The sequence below is a fragment of the Uranotaenia lowii genome, chromosome 1 (genome assembly GCF_029784155.1).
Source record: "Uranotaenia lowii strain MFRU-FL chromosome 1, ASM2978415v1, whole genome shotgun sequence".
Taxonomy (NCBI): Eukaryota; Metazoa; Arthropoda; class Insecta; order Diptera; family Culicidae; genus Uranotaenia; species Uranotaenia lowii.
Window position 1 is genome coordinate 38,656,474 of NC_073691.1, and position 19,587 is coordinate 38,676,060.

Genomic DNA, 19,587 nt, shown 5'->3' on the forward strand with positions numbered 1-19,587 from the left:
CCATTTTTTTTTCTTCTAAACATCTTCTACGAACACACCGTGTATTGCCATCACGGTTAGAGCCGTTCCACAACAATACTGTACCCCACACCCGGTTCTAACTAAATCGTAATCGTAATCGAGAGTGCAATTCTAGAACATCGATTAGGCTCCGGCTCCTAGCAGCACTAACTAACTAAGCCTGCCTGCCTGCTCGTCGTGGCTGGAGCTCGCGATTTGGACGCAATCGCGTCCGGATGCTTCTCGAGAGCAGCAGCTCACACGTTGCGTATTTGCTTTTGGGGTTTTGGCAATTAACTGGCCGCAGTGATTTAGGGAAACCTCACGGATCTATTTTTGTTTTGATTCCATTCCATCTTTGCACTGTGTTCGGTGTTCTGATTTTTCGTTGCTGCTGCCTCCGATAAGGTTTCAGCTTAGTTTAGCACACACCCAGGCCTATCGTCAACCGCATCGAGTGAACTGTGGGCCCTGATAAGAGTGTTTCTGTGAAGTAATCATCGTAAAGTGGAAAAAAAAAGACGGAAAAAAATCTAAAGTACCCGTACTAGTCAGCGCACGGCTCACGATTTTAGTCGATCGTTAGTCTGTTGGCAGACCAGGCTGAGTCCCCCTAAACCTCGAATCCGGTTGTTAAAGTTCTTCTACGGGGTTCTACACGGAGCAGTTTGACCTTAACCACTGAGATAGAGAGAGAGCCTCCCAAACGACCCGAAAATGCCTCAGGAACAGTAAGTATTTTAAGAGTTTTTTTATAATCTTAGCGCATTTTATGTGTTCCATGTGCCACAGAAAATAGTCATTCGCACTTGTCCGTTAGTTGCCCCTATTTTTTTTGGTCAACCTCACACTTTCAACTGTTTGTTAGACATACACACTCATCAATCACAAAAAAACCTTCCTTAACATGCATTTTGGGCTTCGTAAAAACCCTTTTGCTATTCTAAAACCATCATAAAACTGTCATAAAACCTTTAAAAGTAGTTCAGTGTCAAGTTCATCAACCAATCAAACTCGTGCTCGTGTCGAATGGATGAGCATCAAGTAGGACTAATTTCCAATAGTGATTGATGTGAAAGCTATTCCCGGGTCGGCTTATCTCGGCTAGTTCAGTTTCGAGCTTTAAGTCGTGTCAGCTGCCGCTGCCGGGGATTAAGTAACCAATATATAAATATGGGGTTCAAATAACCGTGATAACGCATAATGAGCGTGTAAAATAGCTAACAAATCAAATCCGAATAGTTTTGATTGTCAGGTGGCATCTCGACTTATCAGTGAGCTCAAAACTAAGCCGATGATCTATTTGTGAGTTTGATTAAGGAATTTGATTATTTTGACTGGAAGCATGCCTTCAGTTAAAAAAAAAACTTATCTTAAAGAGTGATATTATTTGAGAAACGACTGTGGTTTCAACGATTCTTGACTCATTGCCATTTTTCAGCAAAATGAAAAATCTCTAGCTCTAGGATTAGACCCTTGAAGAATCATAATAAATAATTTTTTATGAATAGACGAAATAAAAACGATCATTGATGGGATGATACGAAGTGAGTTTACTTGGAATGGCTTCAGCGACAAAGCTATTTAAAGGAAAAACGTTAGGACACAAAGTATTACAATTTTTTTTTGTATGACAGCTCCTCAGCACAGCGGCTTATAAAAAGACTAAGACGCATTTGACTGAGTCGATTTGCGGTCATTTTTGAGTTTCTCAAACTCTGGGGTCGCTTTGGATCAAAATTCATTCATGTTTTTATTGCAAAATTTTTAAGTAACGGTTGCATGAGTACATTTTGAACTTTGAGGTTTGTAAACACTTTGATCAGAAAGTAGTTGATGGGCTACGTTTAAAAATTGATTTGATATGTGTCATTAGATTAAGTCGGTTTGAGGTTACTTTTTTATTTCTCAAAACCTAAAATGTTCAAAATGCTTCGTTTTGGTTTATTACTCATTTATAACTGTATGTAGAATTTTTAAGTAAAGTTTACATGCGCGAATTGGAACTTTTAGGTTTGTGTGGAAAAATTGAATATTTTGTACTGAAAAATCAACATATTTTTTGTTAACTCTGTGGAATTGAACCTGTTAATGATGTTTGTGCAATCTAATCTAATCCACTTTCTAAAAGAAATTTTCCGTCGAATAACTTTGTTCAAGACCATAACTTCGTATCTTATAAGACAAAAAAGTCTTTAGGTTTTAAATGGGTGCATGTATTTTGGTATTGAAAAATGACAAATTCAAATGACATCACTGCTGGGTGCCTGGCGCGGTAATGTAGGACAGTACTTCACAAGGCACTCAGCAGTGATTTCAATTGAATTTATTGTTCTTCAATGCCAAAAGACTTACCACTGTTAAACTGCTTATAACTTTTTTGTCTGATAAGATACGAAGTTACGGTCGTCGACAAAATTGTTCACCGGGAAATTTCCTTCAGAAAATTTATAAATCAATTAATAACTAAAACCATAAACAAGCTCGATTTCACAGAAGAAACAAAAATGAGGTTGATTTTTCAGTTCAAAACATTCAATTTTTCCATACAAACCTTAAAGTTTAAATTTCCTCATATAAACGATACTTTAAAATTCTGCAAAAAAATCAAGGATGAGTTTAGAATCAAAACAAAGCTTTGAAGACCTCAAGGTTTGAAAAATTCAAAAGTGATCCTAAATCGATCCAATCTTACGACGCTTAACAAATTAATTTTTGAAACGCAGTCCATCAAAACTTTCTTCTGAATAAAATGTTTTGAGCATCGAATAGTTTTGTCATATGTCATTTTGTAGGTTACTTCTTCTAAATTCATATTGAAATTGTTTTAAAATTTTTAAATTTAAATTTGTTTAAATCAGTTCGTAATTTTTTATACTGAACTTAAATTTACATCGAGTCAGTCAATTGCTGTTTGAATAACAGTTTTGATTCCTTTTTTTACTTTTTTTTTTAAAGAATTATGTGGAGATTTTTTTTTGAATATTTAATTTAATATTATTTGGAGGTTCAGAAAGTGAAATACTGTGTACGTTTTCTAATCTCCTATCATGAAAGCTATAAAAATAAGTTAAATTTATAGTAATTTTTTTGATAAAACTATAAAAAAAACAAATTTCTTCACATTTTTTTCCCTTTTTTTGGGTTAGAACATTACTATCCATTCTAGCAGGACGTCACTATGATTTAATTTTTGTTTTCTTCTGATTCAAAAGCTTAATGTGATACTGTTTGTTAGTTGGAAAAACAAGTTTTGTTAGAGTCTTTCTATAAGTTTTTAAGTTCATTTTAATTGTTCGAGTTATTTATCAGCTGATAGCATCAAACATTACAAAAATGGAATTTTGAGGCCTGAGCTCACAGTAGTGCTGTATTGTAAATGAAAAAAAGTAGTAATCTGTATTGTTGACACTTAAAAATTAAAACTTAAAAAAAGGCTTTTCAAAACTTAAAATTTACAATTTAGTGAAAAATGTATAGCCTTATTCAAGCCTTTTGAAATCAAGACACGGATATACAGACCTGTGCGAAGAAATCATCCCTGGAGGGTGTTTTCGAAATTCAAATTTAGCTAGAAAAAATAACAATACTAAAAATTCACAATAAAATATTCAAAATAAGGTTATTCCATATTTTTGTTGAATATTTGAAAATTAAATGCTTTTGAATCATTGAGATTTTGCTTTAAAGTTGCTACTTGAAATCATTTTTGAAACCTTTCGTAGATTAACTAAAAATCGCCATCGATAAATAAAATGATGATTAAAAATAATTAAAACAAGTGAATCGCTTATAAACTTTCGAAACGCGTGGAAGAATGACTTCAACGGGTTAAACTCCTATCAAAAAAGAAAAAAAAACTTTCGAATGCATTTCACAAAGCTTAAAATTTTATGCTCTGAACAGTTTTTCGCAGCTTACTAGGAAAAAAGGTAGAAACTGTGTTTCTCTTATGAAAATTTGAAAAAAAAGTTGTTTTAAGAAAACAGAAATTCAGAATTAAAAAAACAGAGACAAACTTAATATAAAATATCTCATAAAACTTCAAGCGTTTACTAAGGAATGGATAAGGACTTATTTGAAAATATAAAAAAATGAATACATTAAAATTCGGTAAATTTTTTTAAAAATACAAACAAAATATTTTATTAAAAAAATATTTTTTTTTTAGTTTTTTTTTAAAAGAAAACTTCTTACGATTTTGAAAATATTTTTAAGTAATTCAATAGAAAATTAATAAAAACAGCATGTTGGTGGCTTTTTTAATTTAGTACATTAAAATTTACCTGAAGTTTACTGAACTCAACTCTTTACGCAGATTTTGTCTCTCGCTTGTAGTTTTGTAGCTTGTAGTCACATGGCTACCAATTTGTTGACATGTAAAACAAGTATTCGATGAATGAAATTGGAAGTAAAACGGTCTGAATATATTCAAAGAAATTTCAGGAGAATGGCAGTTGTTTTGTTTTAAATAGCAGAAAAAGTTCGGCAAAGGTAATTTTTGAACATATTCAATGCTTACGCCAAGCTTCTCCATTTCTTAAATAACATGTGTTAAAAAAACTTTTTTTTAGTTTGAGTTTGAATTTATTGATTGAAATATTCAAGAAAAAATTGATTGATGTATGGCAATTTTAAAACTTACTTGAATTTATGAATTTTGCCCATGGAATCATGAAACTCCGAGTAACATTGCTATGTCGAACAAAACCAAAATCATCGTCTTTGAACGACTTTTTAAAATAGATAAAAACATTTGATTTTCAATTTCTTAAAAAAAAAACTACAATGAAGTCATATTTTTTTTTTCAATTTGTTTGTAGGGAAGAAAGGGCTAGAAAGGGATATAATTTTTTTTAATCGTCATTTTTCAACAGATTTTGACAGCATCTTATTCAAAGTTTCCTTGTTCCAAATATAACCGTTTCCAAATGTGTTTTATTTTTATTAATTCATGGAACCCTGACGTTTATAAAAAATCAAGATGAATCGATTGTTGAAAGCTTAATTGTCTTTTTTTTATTACGAGATTGCTTCTCATGTCACAGTTCTTCAAAAATTAGGATTCTCAAAGTTCGTTTAAAATTTTTTAGGTAAAGTAAATCAATTAAGTCTTTTAATCGGGAAATAAACAAAAATATAAATAATCTGCCTCCGCCCATGGCGTAGAAAATATCCTTTAAGTCTTCTAAGCTTATAGTCATGAGATTGAATCCCGGTCACGGCAAATGCAGTACACTGTCTGTGGGTTGATGGTGTAAGCGTTTGTAAGATACTATGCATCATATACTCAAAATTTGTACGACTTAGTGTAAATTGAATGGACTCTGTTCGAGAAAAGAACCTTTTTTCATCGAGATCCTAAATGTATGTGTTTGTGTTTGTTATTTTTTCAAAATTATTAACTTAATTTTAACTTATATGGCTCACCAATTTACACGAAGCATTAAGAATAAAAATATGCATTTTTCAACTCTGGATATGAATTAAATTCAAAAATAACATTATTTGTATTATTTGTAACATGTTCTAACAAAATAAGAAATATCTTATGCAAAAAATAGTTATGAAAGCCATGTTGAATATTTGAAAAAAATCAAATATTGTGAGAGTTGTTTATTTAAATATATTTTCATGTAATAAACATTTCAAAATGATGATACTTTTTATACATTTTAACAAATTTTTCAAACAAAGTTAGAAAATCCAAAAATATTTATAATCTTTTTTGAGATTACAGCAAAGATGTATTGATGATGACTTGCATCTGATATTTGTGTGTTACTCTTGTTCACCATTAATTTGTTTTGACGTTCTTTAAGGCTGACAACAACAATATCTATAATAATTACAATGAATAAAAACAAATCAGAAATTTGGAAAAAATAATCGAATAAAGACAAAAATGTTCAAAAAAACACGTTAGAAATTAAGAAAAATGGCAAAACAAACATAAAAAATAAAAGAAACAAATGTTCCAAAAATAAAAAAAAAACTCAAAAATGTGCCTTAAATATGTTATAAAGTAATAAAAATAACGCTAATGACTAGGGGACGGTCCATTTTAAGTATTATCTAAAAATAGTTTAGAGAAAAACGATCCATTTTGTCAACTTTAAATGTTCTGGTTGTAATGCCAAAAATCGATTGGAGTCTGTACACAATAAGATTGCAATTATTCCGCTCTGGACCATGGTTCTCTGAATCACAGGAAAGCAGTTCAAAATGACACTTGAACTGTCAAAAACAAGACATTTTCCTGTGGCACTGGGAGGTAGCTAACCGACTCTCGTAGAACTAATTTTTTCCTGAAATTCGGAAGAATCTTTTAACGAGAGTTTAGGCAGTTTTAGCAAATGTCAGGACTGTTTCCTCCTGAATAACGATTCACTGTTTTAAATAAATCCTGACTGTGTGTGTCGTGGTTCGTTTAAACAGCGTATTAAAAAAATTCTCGACAGATTTATTGGCTGTTCAAAGTAAAATTAATAAAAAATATGATTAAATTACCAGTACAAGTACCGTGACAACATTGTCCAGGTGATGATTTCTAAGGATTTGGAGGAATTGCCAAAGAGCGAGCTATTCATTCATAATCTGTGTTGCTTTTTCTAAAAATATCCTTGATTGGTGAGGATTTTCAAAAAAACAATTCTATATGTTCAGAAAACCAATAAAAAAATCCTTACAAATATCGGGAGTAAAGTGTTCACAGCAAACATATTTTTTTGGTATATTTCATAACAAACTTTGTAATAAGTTTCATATACACTTTAGAATAATGTCTTAAAACTCGAAAAAACAGCATTTACCTATCAATGTGTAGGCAATATACATACATTTTTTAAACTTCTGGCTTAAGAAATAAAAATTTTGCAAATTTGATATTCTACACCTTTTCCGTATATCCTGAAAGTATAATGGAATTAAACCGACTTAAAGTGACAATTTTTACGATTGTTTACATATTCAGTTGGAATTACGATTCGCGTTAACTGATTTGAGCTATCATTTCTAACGCTTTTATGTTTGCTGGGTTTCGAGCAGGACATTTTGACAGTTGGTTCCCTGAACTGTTGCAATGGTTGCAACAATTCTAGTAGCTTCTTAAACTAATCATCAAAACTTTCTTAAGCAATTTGTTTTAAATAACTCAACGAATAAATAAATCATAAGATAACTTTTTTTTGATGGAGCAATTGACGTTAGGAAACAAAAATATGATTAAAAGTGCGAAATCAGAACCACTTGTGTTTTCTACAAAAGTCAAGAAATTTTCTGTGAAAAGTTAATGATGAAGCTTCAACAAACAACAATCGTCAAAGTTATGCACTCTCAGAAAATTTTATCAAGGGTTTTACAAATATTAAGGAGTTTAAAAAATATTAAATTGGGTTAAAAAGCGGAAAGTTGAATTATGCATTATTTCAAATGTGGTGAAATGCTATTCAGGATGAAAAATAGAAAGAACAGAAAATGAGACAGAAAAACGGGAAAATTTATTTAAAAGTTAGTAGAAATATTTGGTGAGAGGAAAATATCCAAGCAGGTTCTGGGGACAGCTTGATATAAATGAAAAAAAAAAAAACTGTACCGATAAGCGAGTTGAGAAGACAGCTCGGTGATCAAGTGGGTTGAGAGGACAGCTTTAAATAAATAAAAAAAAACATCGATAAGCGAGTTGAGAGGACAGCTTGGTTACTAGCCTGGCTGAGAGGACAGCTCAAAATAAATGAATATATCACCGATAAGCGAGTTGGGAAAACAGCTTGATGATCAAGCGAGTTGGAAGGACAGCTTGAATAAAATTGGAAAAAAAAACATCGATAAGCGAGTTGATAGGACACCCTGGTGATCACGCAAATCAAGAGAAAAGCTTGATATAAATGAAAAGAATCACCGAAAAGCGAGTTGAGAGGACATCTTGGTGATCAAGCGGGTTGAGAGGACAGCTTGACATAAATTGGAAAAAGTCACCGAAAAGCGAGTTGAGCGGACAGCTTGAAGACCAGGCTGGTTGAAAAGACAGCTTGAAATAAATGCAAAAAATTATCAATAAATAGAGCTGAGAACACAGCCCGGTGACCAAGCGGGTGATCAAGTGGGTTGAGAAGACAGCTTGATGAAAATGAAAAAAAAATACCGATAAGCGAATGGAAAGGACAGCTTGATGATAAAGCGGGTTGAGAGGACAGCTTCATATAAATGATGAAAATCTCCGAAAAGCGAGCTGGGAGGACATTTTGGTGATCAAGCTTGAGCTTGATGAGCTTGATAAAAATGAAAAAAAATTACCGATAAGCGAGTTTAGAGGACGGCTTGGTGATCAAGCGTGTTGAGAGGGCAGCTTGATATATATTAAAAAAAAAACGCGAATTGAGAGGACAGCTTGGTGAGAAAGAAAACTCAAGCGAGTTATGAGGACAGATGGAAAGAAATTATTTTTAAAAAAAACATCATAAAACGATTTTTCAGGAAAATGTGGAGAAAAACAATACCGTGAAAAAAATTGGACACCTTGGAAACTTGAGGGAGTTCAAAAGATATTTTGAAACAAGGCCAAAAAAATCAATTCAAAAGAGTTGAGATAACAGTTTGAAATTTCAACCGGAGTTGATGAAGGGGACAACTTGAAAACTCATAGGGGAATTGAGAGGTTAGCCTAAGAGTTATGATAAAAATATCGAGCGAGTTGAGAGAACAGCATGAAAATTCGCAGATGAGTTGAGGCGACAGTCTAAGCGTATTGATAAGAATACCCAGCAGACATGAAATTGTAATAGAAATGATGATCCAAATCGAATATCGAGACATTTTCAATAACGATCGTAAACACCTTGGTATTGAGTGATTTTCTAACATTAATTTACAATAAGCTTTGCCTAAAAAAAGTTAAATCGGATAGCAGATGAGTCAACTCGTATATATGACTTCAAAAAGTTGAGAATATGCTAATACGACATAAACGATTTGAGTGAAATGATTTACGATAAATGGGCGGTCCTCCAATTGACACTGTATTCGGTCTCTCCCTTTCTTCCTTTGACCGGTTCCTAGAAAGCAAATTCCACCTATAGAGCTATAGCGTGGATAATATAATGGTAAGGCATCGTGGTAAGATATCCGACGGCGGACTCGGAGAACTAGAATTCAAATCTCGGTCGTGGATTTTTTTTTTCATTTTAATCAAATTACTTAGAATCGTATATTTTGCTTTTTGTGGGAATATCGAATCGTTTTTATCTTGTCATTGTACGTATATATCGCCTCCACTTTTGTAGCTATATGTTTTTTTGGTAAGTTTTATTCAATCTTTTCATCTGGTATATTACTTTGAATAATTTTGATGTTCCTGCGATATACCTTATTAAATGTTTGCTGGGTAATAAATTGGTAAATTGGTAAATCAGTAAAGCCTCAGAAAAGATGGAACAATTAAACGAGTCGAGAAGAGGGCTTTCGAAAATTGTATTTACTTTGAAGAAGGTTGGGAGGCAGCCTAATATTGTGAAGAATCATAGCAAGTTGAAAGTTTGAAGATAATGTTAGGAGTCTGAAATGAGTTTAAATAATACATTAATGGCATGTAGAGTTTCTCATAAAACTATTGATTGAAATTACAAACGAAAAATCTCACTCACTAATAAGACAATTGAAAAAATCATAGTGGTTTATATGAATAAAACCAGATAATATCATTTAATGTTCAAAGTTCAGAATCGCCATCACAATCTTTCTTTCTATCTTATCGCGAAGCCATAATCTCATTTAATAATCGCCACAATCCACTTGGTCAAACGATATCCGATATCGTATCAGCTCTCTCGACTTCCCACCGCTTCTCGAGTGTTTTTTTTCCTTCTCTCATATAAATCTGGGCGGCCACTGGTATTTTATTACAGTGCCGATGCACCGTTTCATTCAAGGTCACCAAACAGGTTCATAACAACAAACATCCTCCGGACAAAGGCTCCCTCAATCAACTTGCAAGTATACACCTTCACTTCCTCATTGCCGGCTGTATTCGTTTGTCTTTTGAAGCGCGTAAGAAAAGCGAAAAACACCGAGAAATGTGCATGTTAGGAACTGCAAGAATTTTGCTGAACCGATGAACCAGACACACTGGATTGAGTGTCCATTCGGTCCCGGTTGGACAATTTGCTCAGTGCGGTGTGACTTTTTATAATAGTCTTCTCTCTTCAATTTATAGTCCTCAACGATCATTGTTAATCTACTATAATTTTTATTGTTTTTACCATAAATCTTCGTCGAAAATCTAAAAAATTAGCTTAGCTTAGTAAATTCAGCATAATTCTTAAAATTTTAAGCCATCAAACAATATATCCATTCCAATTCAGTAACACGTATCTCGGGTAATTCAAACTCCAGTTATGACAACAAAGACCTGACACAATGATCTTACAAGTGTCAACTTTTGAGCACCCGAAGCAATCGATAGGTGCCAGAACGCGCTTCTAGAACGAACTTAATCTGTCAGGTGGGTAGATGGTTCCGGTCAAAGAACTTGATTCCCTGGGCAGGACAGCCACATTGATAGTGTGGTTCTGTTTCGGGAAGTAACTGGGAACTGGTTTCTGGTTTTTGATTTGATTTTTTTTTTTGCTTATTCACTACAAGATGATGGTTTAACGATAAGACGAGGGAGATCTGATTCAGACGATCCTGTTACGATTATATTCAACCATCGCACTGATAAAAGAAAACAAGAATGACTGTTTTAGTTAAAGGAATTGAAATCATTCCATACATGAATAAAATGATAAGCACAAAAGTCGCATTAGTTTGAAGAAAATATTTTCATCTCCAAGTTGATTTTTTGTACATTCGTAGCATTTTATTATCATTTCATGGGTAGCAACACTTTTGTAAGTTATGTTTTATTTTTTTTATTTTCAAAAGTGAATGAAAATTTTTAAAAAAATTGGGCATAAATAACAGCATGATTTTTTTTTGCATTGCGAAATAATTGCAAACCTTGAAAACTATCTTATGTTTGAAAACATATTCTCTTAAAAAAATAGTTTTGTTCAAGATGGCAATTTTTTTCAATGAGCAACATGTGAAGCCACATTGCATATGTATCTGAATGCTTCTGTATTATCACTACTAAATGCAACGGTAAATGTTCGGTTTGATATTTCTATACCCAACCATGTTGGTTCAAAATTTAGCCAATAGCCACCGAATGCTCCACTGACCTAAGGGTTCGTTTGTCACTCTTTTTGCATAATATCTATAATGTTTGGTCAGTGACTGTACACACAAATCAAACGGAAGCAGCATTCATGTTCATTATTTAATTTTTCCTGAAGTTTTTTTTTTATTTTATCAATTTTAATTTGAATAATTATGAACCATTTTGAATCAAAATTGAAAAAAAAAACATGGGTATAATTTGATAATAAAAATGTATTGTTTTTGTGGAGTCTTAAAAAAAACAAAGAAAACCGTTCTAATGGCTAATTATTGAAGAAGCCGCTTTAAAAAAATTATAACTTTTATTCAAACTGATTGAACAGGATCGAAAAATATTGGGTTTTCAGAAATACAAAAAATTAAGCCTGGAAAAGCGAGCTTTTTCACGTTGAAAAAAGTTCTCCCTCCTCGAACAGGGAGTTTTTGAAAAAAGGGTAAAATAAATTTTCACTAGAGTGTCCTACCCGGAAATTCCCAAACATAAAAGAAATTTTGGAATTCCCGAATCCCGGAAAAGGCTAAAATATTCCGAAATATTCCGAGTTGCACGATCTAAATTGGAAAAAAAAATCAGATTGAGCAAAGATGATAGTTCTACCACTGATCACACTGAAATGACACTTAGAACAAAAATCCGATCATTAATTATGCCACCTACCGGCGGAAATGCGAAGCTGTAAAATTTGACAAATAAAAACCAAGTGGGAAACATTAACCTGCTTAGCCCGTTTGTATCGTCAAAATTATCTTTTTTTTCCTTAAAAGTTGGGTGGCAGTTAGATATTGCGTACTGCTGGAAAAATTATCCAACAAATCGAGTGTTCAATCTGTAAGGTCAGTGGTTCAACCAGACCATAAGTGAACAAACAGTGGCTTGCGCGCCACATTTTGCTAGCGAGCGACAATTTGTGGCCCGCAGAGCTTTGATAAGTTCCAATTTTATGAAAAAGCAATTTACTTGTGTAGATATAAAACAAAGCAAGATTCTTGAAAATTTCAAAATAATTTTCGAATTAATTACAAATATCCGCTCTTTGGAATTTGAATCAAATAGTTTCGTAGCCTTGGAGGCAGAAAAAAATCGTTTCTTTGGACTTGAAAATCCGTGCAAACTTTTCAATGTATAAATTAATTCGAAAGGCTGAATCAAAATTCAAACATCACCAAAATGCCGAAATATCCTATTGATATTGGAATTTGATAACAGACTTCAACATATTGGAAAGCATGCTTTTCTAGCAGCTTTTCTATGCAATTAGAACACATTTTTCCATTAATGTAAGACTTTTGCCAGATTTATTACAAATGGAACACCGCAAAATGTGCTGTGAAACCCAGTTGAAAAAATATATCATCCTTTTGGTCTGTAAGGACTTCATAAAACAAATTCGGATGAGGTGAAGTATCCTGCATTTTATAAATTTGGTTTGTTGATGACGAGATCCTCTCAAATCAAGAAAACTGAAATTTTTGGGAAAAAGTTTATAATGTCATTCCTTCTCCAAGGAACCATGAGAAAAATAAGAATTTCATTATCAAACCAAGAAAATTGTAATTTTTGTCTTCTGAGAATATAGGAAATGTTCATGTTCAACTAAATGTGATAAAAATAAAGCTCCTTCAAAAGCAAAGAAATATTTTTCATCAGAATCTTTGGAAGTTTTCAGAAGTTTAATTGCTATCGTGTGAATAAATTGATTTGAACTAAATTCTGCTCAAATCAGCCAGGCTTGCTTTTTCCTTAAAAAGACATAAAACCATTCTCACATCATTGCTTTATTTATTGTTATCTGAAAATTTTCAATTTGGTAAACTAAATTAAACAAAAATCTTTTTTCGTAGGTTCTTCAGATATTAACATGACTGTACTAAAGAAGGCAAATATTCAAAATATTTTTTTTTGTAAATTAAAGGTTTGAAGGTGTATTTTTTGTATTGTTGATATGATTTTCAATTTGAGTATAAATTTATTTAATTCGAATTTGATATGCTGATGAATGATTTATTTTTGAATCGTCGCTATTTTTTATCAAACTTCCCTGTTGTGGATCATATTTAGAGTGTCCATTTCCCGGCCATTTTAGCGTTCCCGGTAATCGGGAAATCTGACAATAATTTTCCCGGAAATTCCCGGGATCCCGAGAAAAATTGAAAATGAAGATTTCTACATTAAGATATTAACCATTCACTGTGTATGAATCCTTATCAATATGGTATTTTAAAATTTTAGGTATAAGTATTGCAGAACATTTAAAACTTTTTTAATGCCTTCAAACACAATAAACAAATCCAAGCCAAAAATCCAAAGTACTTTAACCGACAAACTAGTTTGATTCTAGCTGCAAAAATTTGAAATATATGAGACGATTTTTCACTATCGATTTTTTTTTTAAAACGAACACACACATTTAGGATCTCAGTGAAACTTCATGTTTCTTTGAAGATATCTAAATTCTACTTAATACTAAAGCGTACATCTTTGAAGGATATAATGGCTAGCATTTTACTAGTGCTAACACCACCAACCCACAGAAAGATTACTATGTATGCCGTGACCGAGACTCGATCTCATAACCTCTGGCGTAGAAGATTTGAACGCTATCCTCTAGGCCACGGTCGGCGATTGAAGTTGGTCAGCTAGATGGGAGGTTTTTAATCAAATATCGTAAATTTTCATATCACTATCCATTTGGTTCACAATATGTCACTTCTTTGCTGATAATTTTGCTACTGTCAAAAGTATCCGAAATAGAAGTTCTAAATGATGAGTGTTACAAAATAGAACATTTAGATTCTTTCCGTAGCGTTCCATTATTGGAAATTTTTAGTTTGATAGATTTTTTGTCGTTTTACCCTTTTGCATTTAGTTTTCGATCGGAAAAACACTTTTTATCAAAATTCAATGTTTTAACCAGATTCAAGAAAAAATTATATTTAAGACTAAACCACCAAGTTAGAACTATCATTTTACTCGCCCATTCTGATTCTTTTTTCCAATTTAGATCGTGCAAATTTGAAGTAATTTAGCACTTTTCATTGGCTTCGGGAATTCCCGGGATTTTTTAAGCGTTTCCGGAGATTCAGGAATTCCCGATTTTTTTTTAATTCCCGGGAGATCCCGGGTAGGACACTATAATTTTATTCATTTTATGCAGTGTAAATGGAACGATAAGCCATCACAATTTTCGTCTTTTCTTCTCGTGATAAATTTTTGATAATTTTTTGGTATTTACATTTAACTACAGCTTTGGCAAAAAATTCAGAAGTCAGAATTCAAACTTTTGTGTTGTGACTCGAGAGGAGTCTAAAAATAATAATATTTCAAAATATTGTTTCGGATCTCGATTTCTCAAAACTGATAAAATTTTCGACAAACCATATTTTCTTTTTTAAACAAGTGTACCAGGAAAATCATAATTTTTAACCGAGCTAAATCGGTGAAAGTTGGGAATTCCAATGAAAAAATCGCTATCAGCCCTTGATATTTTTTTCGAGTATAGTCGTTTTACATATTGAAATTAAGCAATAGAAATACCATGAGTCAATTGGACCGAATTGTGGAATATTTTTAAAAATTTGAATTCCTTTTTTCCATAATTTTACTCAATTAAATGTGTATACAATATACTTTCATACTTTTTTTAAAGGAACAAAGGTGCTTCGAGAATTTTTCGGTTAAGGCCTAAACTTTTTTTTTAATTTGATAAAAAAAGTGTTTTTTTTTAAACTTAATTTAAAAGTGAAAATCTAAGCAATGACAGATTTAAACCAAAGTGAATATTTACACGTTTTGAAGAACGACCTTAAACAGGGCCGTAAGAGCAAAAAAATGTAGATAATAAGAGTTTCTCATGATTAGAATAAGATTGTTTACATGATTTATCTCAAATAATAACTTTTGTAAATTAGTGCTTAAAGTTAACTTAAAAAAAATTGATACTTAAAAAGTAGGGATCTTGCAGGCTTCATTTTAAAGTAAAAAATCATTGGTGAAAATGTTTTGGATATTGAAGATTAAAAGTAAAATATAAAGTTTGTGGATCTAGTCAGATTTATAATCAACTCTTATAAGATGGGTTAAAGATTAAAGTTAAACACTTTGTATTTATATCTTTAATAAAAATATTGTTTAACTACAAACCAATAAAATAATTTTCAAGCAGAATTTTCACTTGAGTTCAAAATAATTTGAAATGATTTAGTTGTAAATATTTTGTTTTCATATTTTAGAAATTTAGAAAATTTTAGAGTTTCAAAGATTAGAATCACGATTTTTACCAAGTGATGATCCAAACTGAAAATCAATATAAATAAGTAGATACAGAGTCCAAAATCTGATCACAGGCAATAAATTCATTTTTCGAATTAAATTTGAAACCAGAAGATCGAGAATGATTTTTAACTTCTTAACTTTTTGCAAGGTATTTTTCCACACTTATCTGGGTAAATCCCGGTTATTTCTTCTATAAAGTTTTCTAAATCCAGGCATTCGATTTCAAAGTTCTGGACAATGACCAAGAAAATTTGAGAATTCTTCAATCAAAATCAAGAAAAAAAACTTGCATAATCACTTTTCATACATTGAAGCACATCAGGCAGTTTACCAACACATGACATCCAAAAAAAAATCTTTCGTATTTAAAAGGATAAAATTTACTGATAATAAAAGTTATTGTCGCAAAACAAATAGATCTGATCACTCAATTTAAATTTTTCTTTCATTTTGAAATTAAAATGAATACACCAGGGCAAAATCCGGACAATCTGGCAACTTTTTTTTTATCTTATTTAAATTTCAATAAACGGAGCTAAGGACTGTACTCGGAACCAAGATTTTTTGTTAATAACTTTTAATTTCGTGGATGGAATAAAAAACCACTTGTGAAATAGTCGCCAAATTTAGCGCAAGTGAACTATACATTACAAGGTAAATTTGCTGCAACAAGTGAGAAAGCTTTTGAAAAACATATGTGGGTTTGGGATAACATTTCGTTGTTTTGGCCTTAGTTCTGAGTCGAGATTAAACTTCAATCATATTAGTCTATCATCAAAATTTGATCGAAAATTTTCAATTTTTAGCTAAGAGAAAGACATTTTGCTTTACATTTTGGAACCCTCAAGGGGAAAATGATTAATTTTTGGATTAGCAGTTGTCAAAAGCTACAGCTAAGAGAAGCTAAACAAAAAATGAGAAAACTGAAAATGGACCTTTTTTTTAGAAAAATGATCAATTTGGTAGCCTCAGAAATTCTTGGTCAATGTGATTTTCGATCAAAAAAAAATACTGGCAAAAAGGTCAAAGAGAAACTACTATTATAAATTGTATTTTGAGAAAAAAAATTCCTTAGAGAGGAAAGAGAGACGAAACATTAACCCCGTCTAATGGCGAAGTGAATGTGAGTGAAGTGTGTAAAAACAAAATACAACGGGAAAAGTACTGAAAGTCAAGCTCTTTAGCCCCTATGCTTATGGAATATTTAAAAAAAAATTGTAAAATTTGTTTCTTATGTTAAAATGAAATTAAATTTTCAATCCATGATTGAAAGATCCAAGATTTTTAAAAATAATTCCATTCACCCAATCTTCTAAATATCTAGATTTCAACTACAGGATTCGCTTCTTGTCTCCCATTTATTTTCCTACGGCGGAAAAAATAACGTGGTTTAACATCACGTGTTATAAAAGTTTAGCATTTCCATATTTGAAAACTAAAAGTCGCGTACATGATCTTATCAAATCAAGAAAACTTTCCATTGTACCTTAAGTAAATTAAGTGGTTATTAAGCTTAAATGTTAAGAGTTAAGAATCTTCACAGTATTTGAGAAAATATTTTTGTGTTTATTAACGTTTACTACTTAAACAAACACGTTGAAATCGAAACGTTTGAATGCACACTTCTCCATAATCATCTGTATTAAAATCAATTGAATATGACCATTTCAAATTCATTTTTGTAAATAATTTGTCGCGTTTTTTTGCACTGTTTCATTTCTGGGTGTATTCATTTCCACCGTTTCTGTTTGTCTGTTTCGCGCCGCACCAATTCCGGTTTATGAATTTAAGCTTATCGGCAACAATCATGTGCATTTCACTACTAGTCAAAATAATTGGTCGCACCAGTCAGTGTTTCCGTCATCTTGTAAATCCGTTGCTGAGAATGCTAGAGTAAGTTTCACTGTAAACATCCCATGTGTGCTTCACCCTTGAAATCTTATCTTAAAAACTAATAACCTCAATTAAAAACTATCAAAAAACAGATCGCCAAACGCTGGCGTTCAGCTGTACAATGTGCTCCTAATCTTGGTGGATTTGCTGATGTTGTGGGCTAAATCCACCTACAACATCGTGATGGGTGTAGTGCATATGTTTTCACCACCGGAAGCGGAAGACGTTAGCAAGGATGTGGTTCTAATCACCGGAGCCGGCCACGGGATGGGAAAATGCTTGGCACTGCAGTATGCAGCCCTTCGATCGACCGTCGTTTGTGTGGATATTAATGAAGCAACGAATTCCGGAACTGTGGCCGAAATCAAACGCCAGGGAGGAACTGCCTTTGGTTATGTGTAAGACTTAAGCTGAGATCAATCGATTAAATTGTGGGGATTAAATTTTAACTGTTTTTTTTTTTTCGAAGGTTGGACGTAACCAATCGGCAGCAGATTAACGATGTGGCTAAGAAGATCAAGGAACAGGTCGGAGTGGTGACGATTCTTGTAAATAATGCCGGAATTATGCCCACCCACCCGCTGCTTCAACAAACCGAAGCGGAAATCCGGGAAACATTTGAAATCAACGTTATGGCTCACTTTTGGGTAATTTTACAAAAAAATAGGTTCCCTAGCACATATTTAACTCTCATCCGACAGTGAAAATTTCAACTGCTTAAAGGTAAAGGAATTTAAATTTCAAACTCCTGACCAAAGCCGTGCGAACGTTTGGGAGGGGGGGGGGAGGGTTAGAGGTTAAACCCCTACCCCCCCCCATTGAGATTTTTTTAAGTAAAATTTTCAAGGTAGTAAAGGGAAATTACTTGAACTTAAAAGGTGTCAAATAAGTGTTAACAAGCTGTTCAGAAATTTTTCACGCCTCCGGCGGAAATTAATCTAAACTCACTAGACTTGAGACTTTTTATTTCACGAATTGAAACTAATTTTTATTTGTAAATTTCGATTAGCAATTCAATCAACAATTTATATTGAAACTCTAAACTTGACATTCCAAAACACTACCTTGTCTTTAGAATGGGTTTTTAATAAGAAGTGTAAAGAAACAAATTCCGAGTTTGAAACCAACTATTTTACCATCTAAATTACTTCATCTAATACTAATTTTATACATTAACAAGTTGGAAGTCATGATGGTCATCAGAATTACCAAAACAACATCTTAAACCTAGTCTCCTCCTTTTTACTGAAAAATTTGATTTTCAAAACATCGTGCTGATAGGATATATTCTTCAAGAAAACAATTTCAGTCTCAATTTCATTTTGTGTTTCTTGTTTTTTTAAATGCTCAACATAACATTCGAAAGCGATGAATGAAGCTTTAAATCAAATTGAGTTTTAGATATTTTTGAAGAAAAAAACTAATCGTTTTGCAGATTTGAACAAATTTTGTTAAATGAATTCAATTTTTTTTAAACTTTTTTAAGTCATGTCAGTAATACTTGAAATGATATTTTTCCAAATTTATCAAAACTGTAGAATTTAACTTTTTGAGATCATGCATCATCTTCTTTAAAATATTATTTATTTCCTTAATTTAATTAAATAAATAATAAACAAATTCAGAATCAGATTTTTCTTTAACGTTGATTTGTTATTTCATCAGTTATCGAAGATTGATTACACCTAAAACTGATGCTACATTTCAAAGCTTAAAAACTCTTTATCACTAAACGCAAGGTTATTGACAAAATTTGCCAACAAAACGAGTTCAGCGCGCTTCAATCTACCAAATGAAACATCCAATGATTGGTAATTAAATGCTGTCTCTTTGAATTATCAATTAAATTCTATCCTAATAAGTTTTTTTTTAAATGGTTAGACGAGTTTATTTAATAACTTAAATTTCAATACATAAAAAATATTAAAAAACTAATCATTTTCAAAACCCTTACCAATTTTCATAGTTTGTTTCAATTTTCAAATACATTTACCAAATTTTAAAGAAAATTTAAACTTTATGAAATGTTTTTATAAGTTTGTTTTTGTTTTTTTTTTTAATTTTTGGAAGCCTTTGAAATTAAATTTGGAATAAAATAAATATAGTTTATTTTATATAGTCCACCTTCTGTCCTTTCCAGGACCCAGTATTCCAATTGAAACCGACAACATATTATGAGCTTGAAATTTTTAACTTCATAACTT

General features: G+C 32.0%; 1 protein-coding gene across 5 annotated transcripts in view; it reads left to right on the forward strand.

Moving 5' to 3' along the window:
* LOC129759904 (short-chain dehydrogenase/reductase family 16C member 6) overlaps nt 1-19,587 on the forward strand; it is a 78,011-nt gene that overhangs the window by 44,682 nt on the left and 13,742 nt on the right. Inside the window, exons 1-4 of one of the 5 annotated variants that reach the window (XM_055757484.1) lie at nt 1,019-1,044; nt 17,282-17,383; nt 17,476-17,781; nt 17,853-18,030. The exons of 2 other annotated variants lie outside the window; for them this stretch is intronic. In XM_055757484.1, the coding sequence (XP_055613459.1) occupies nt 1,034-1,044; nt 17,282-17,383; nt 17,476-17,781; nt 17,853-18,030 (597 nt within the window). In that variant the 5' untranslated portion in view covers nt 1,019-1,033. Of the gene's footprint in view, nt 1-6; nt 732-1,018; nt 1,045-17,281; nt 17,384-17,475; nt 17,782-17,852; nt 18,031-19,587 lie in introns of those variants that run through there. 2 more of the 5 variants (XM_055757493.1, XM_055757501.1) reach the window with 2 other exon arrangements.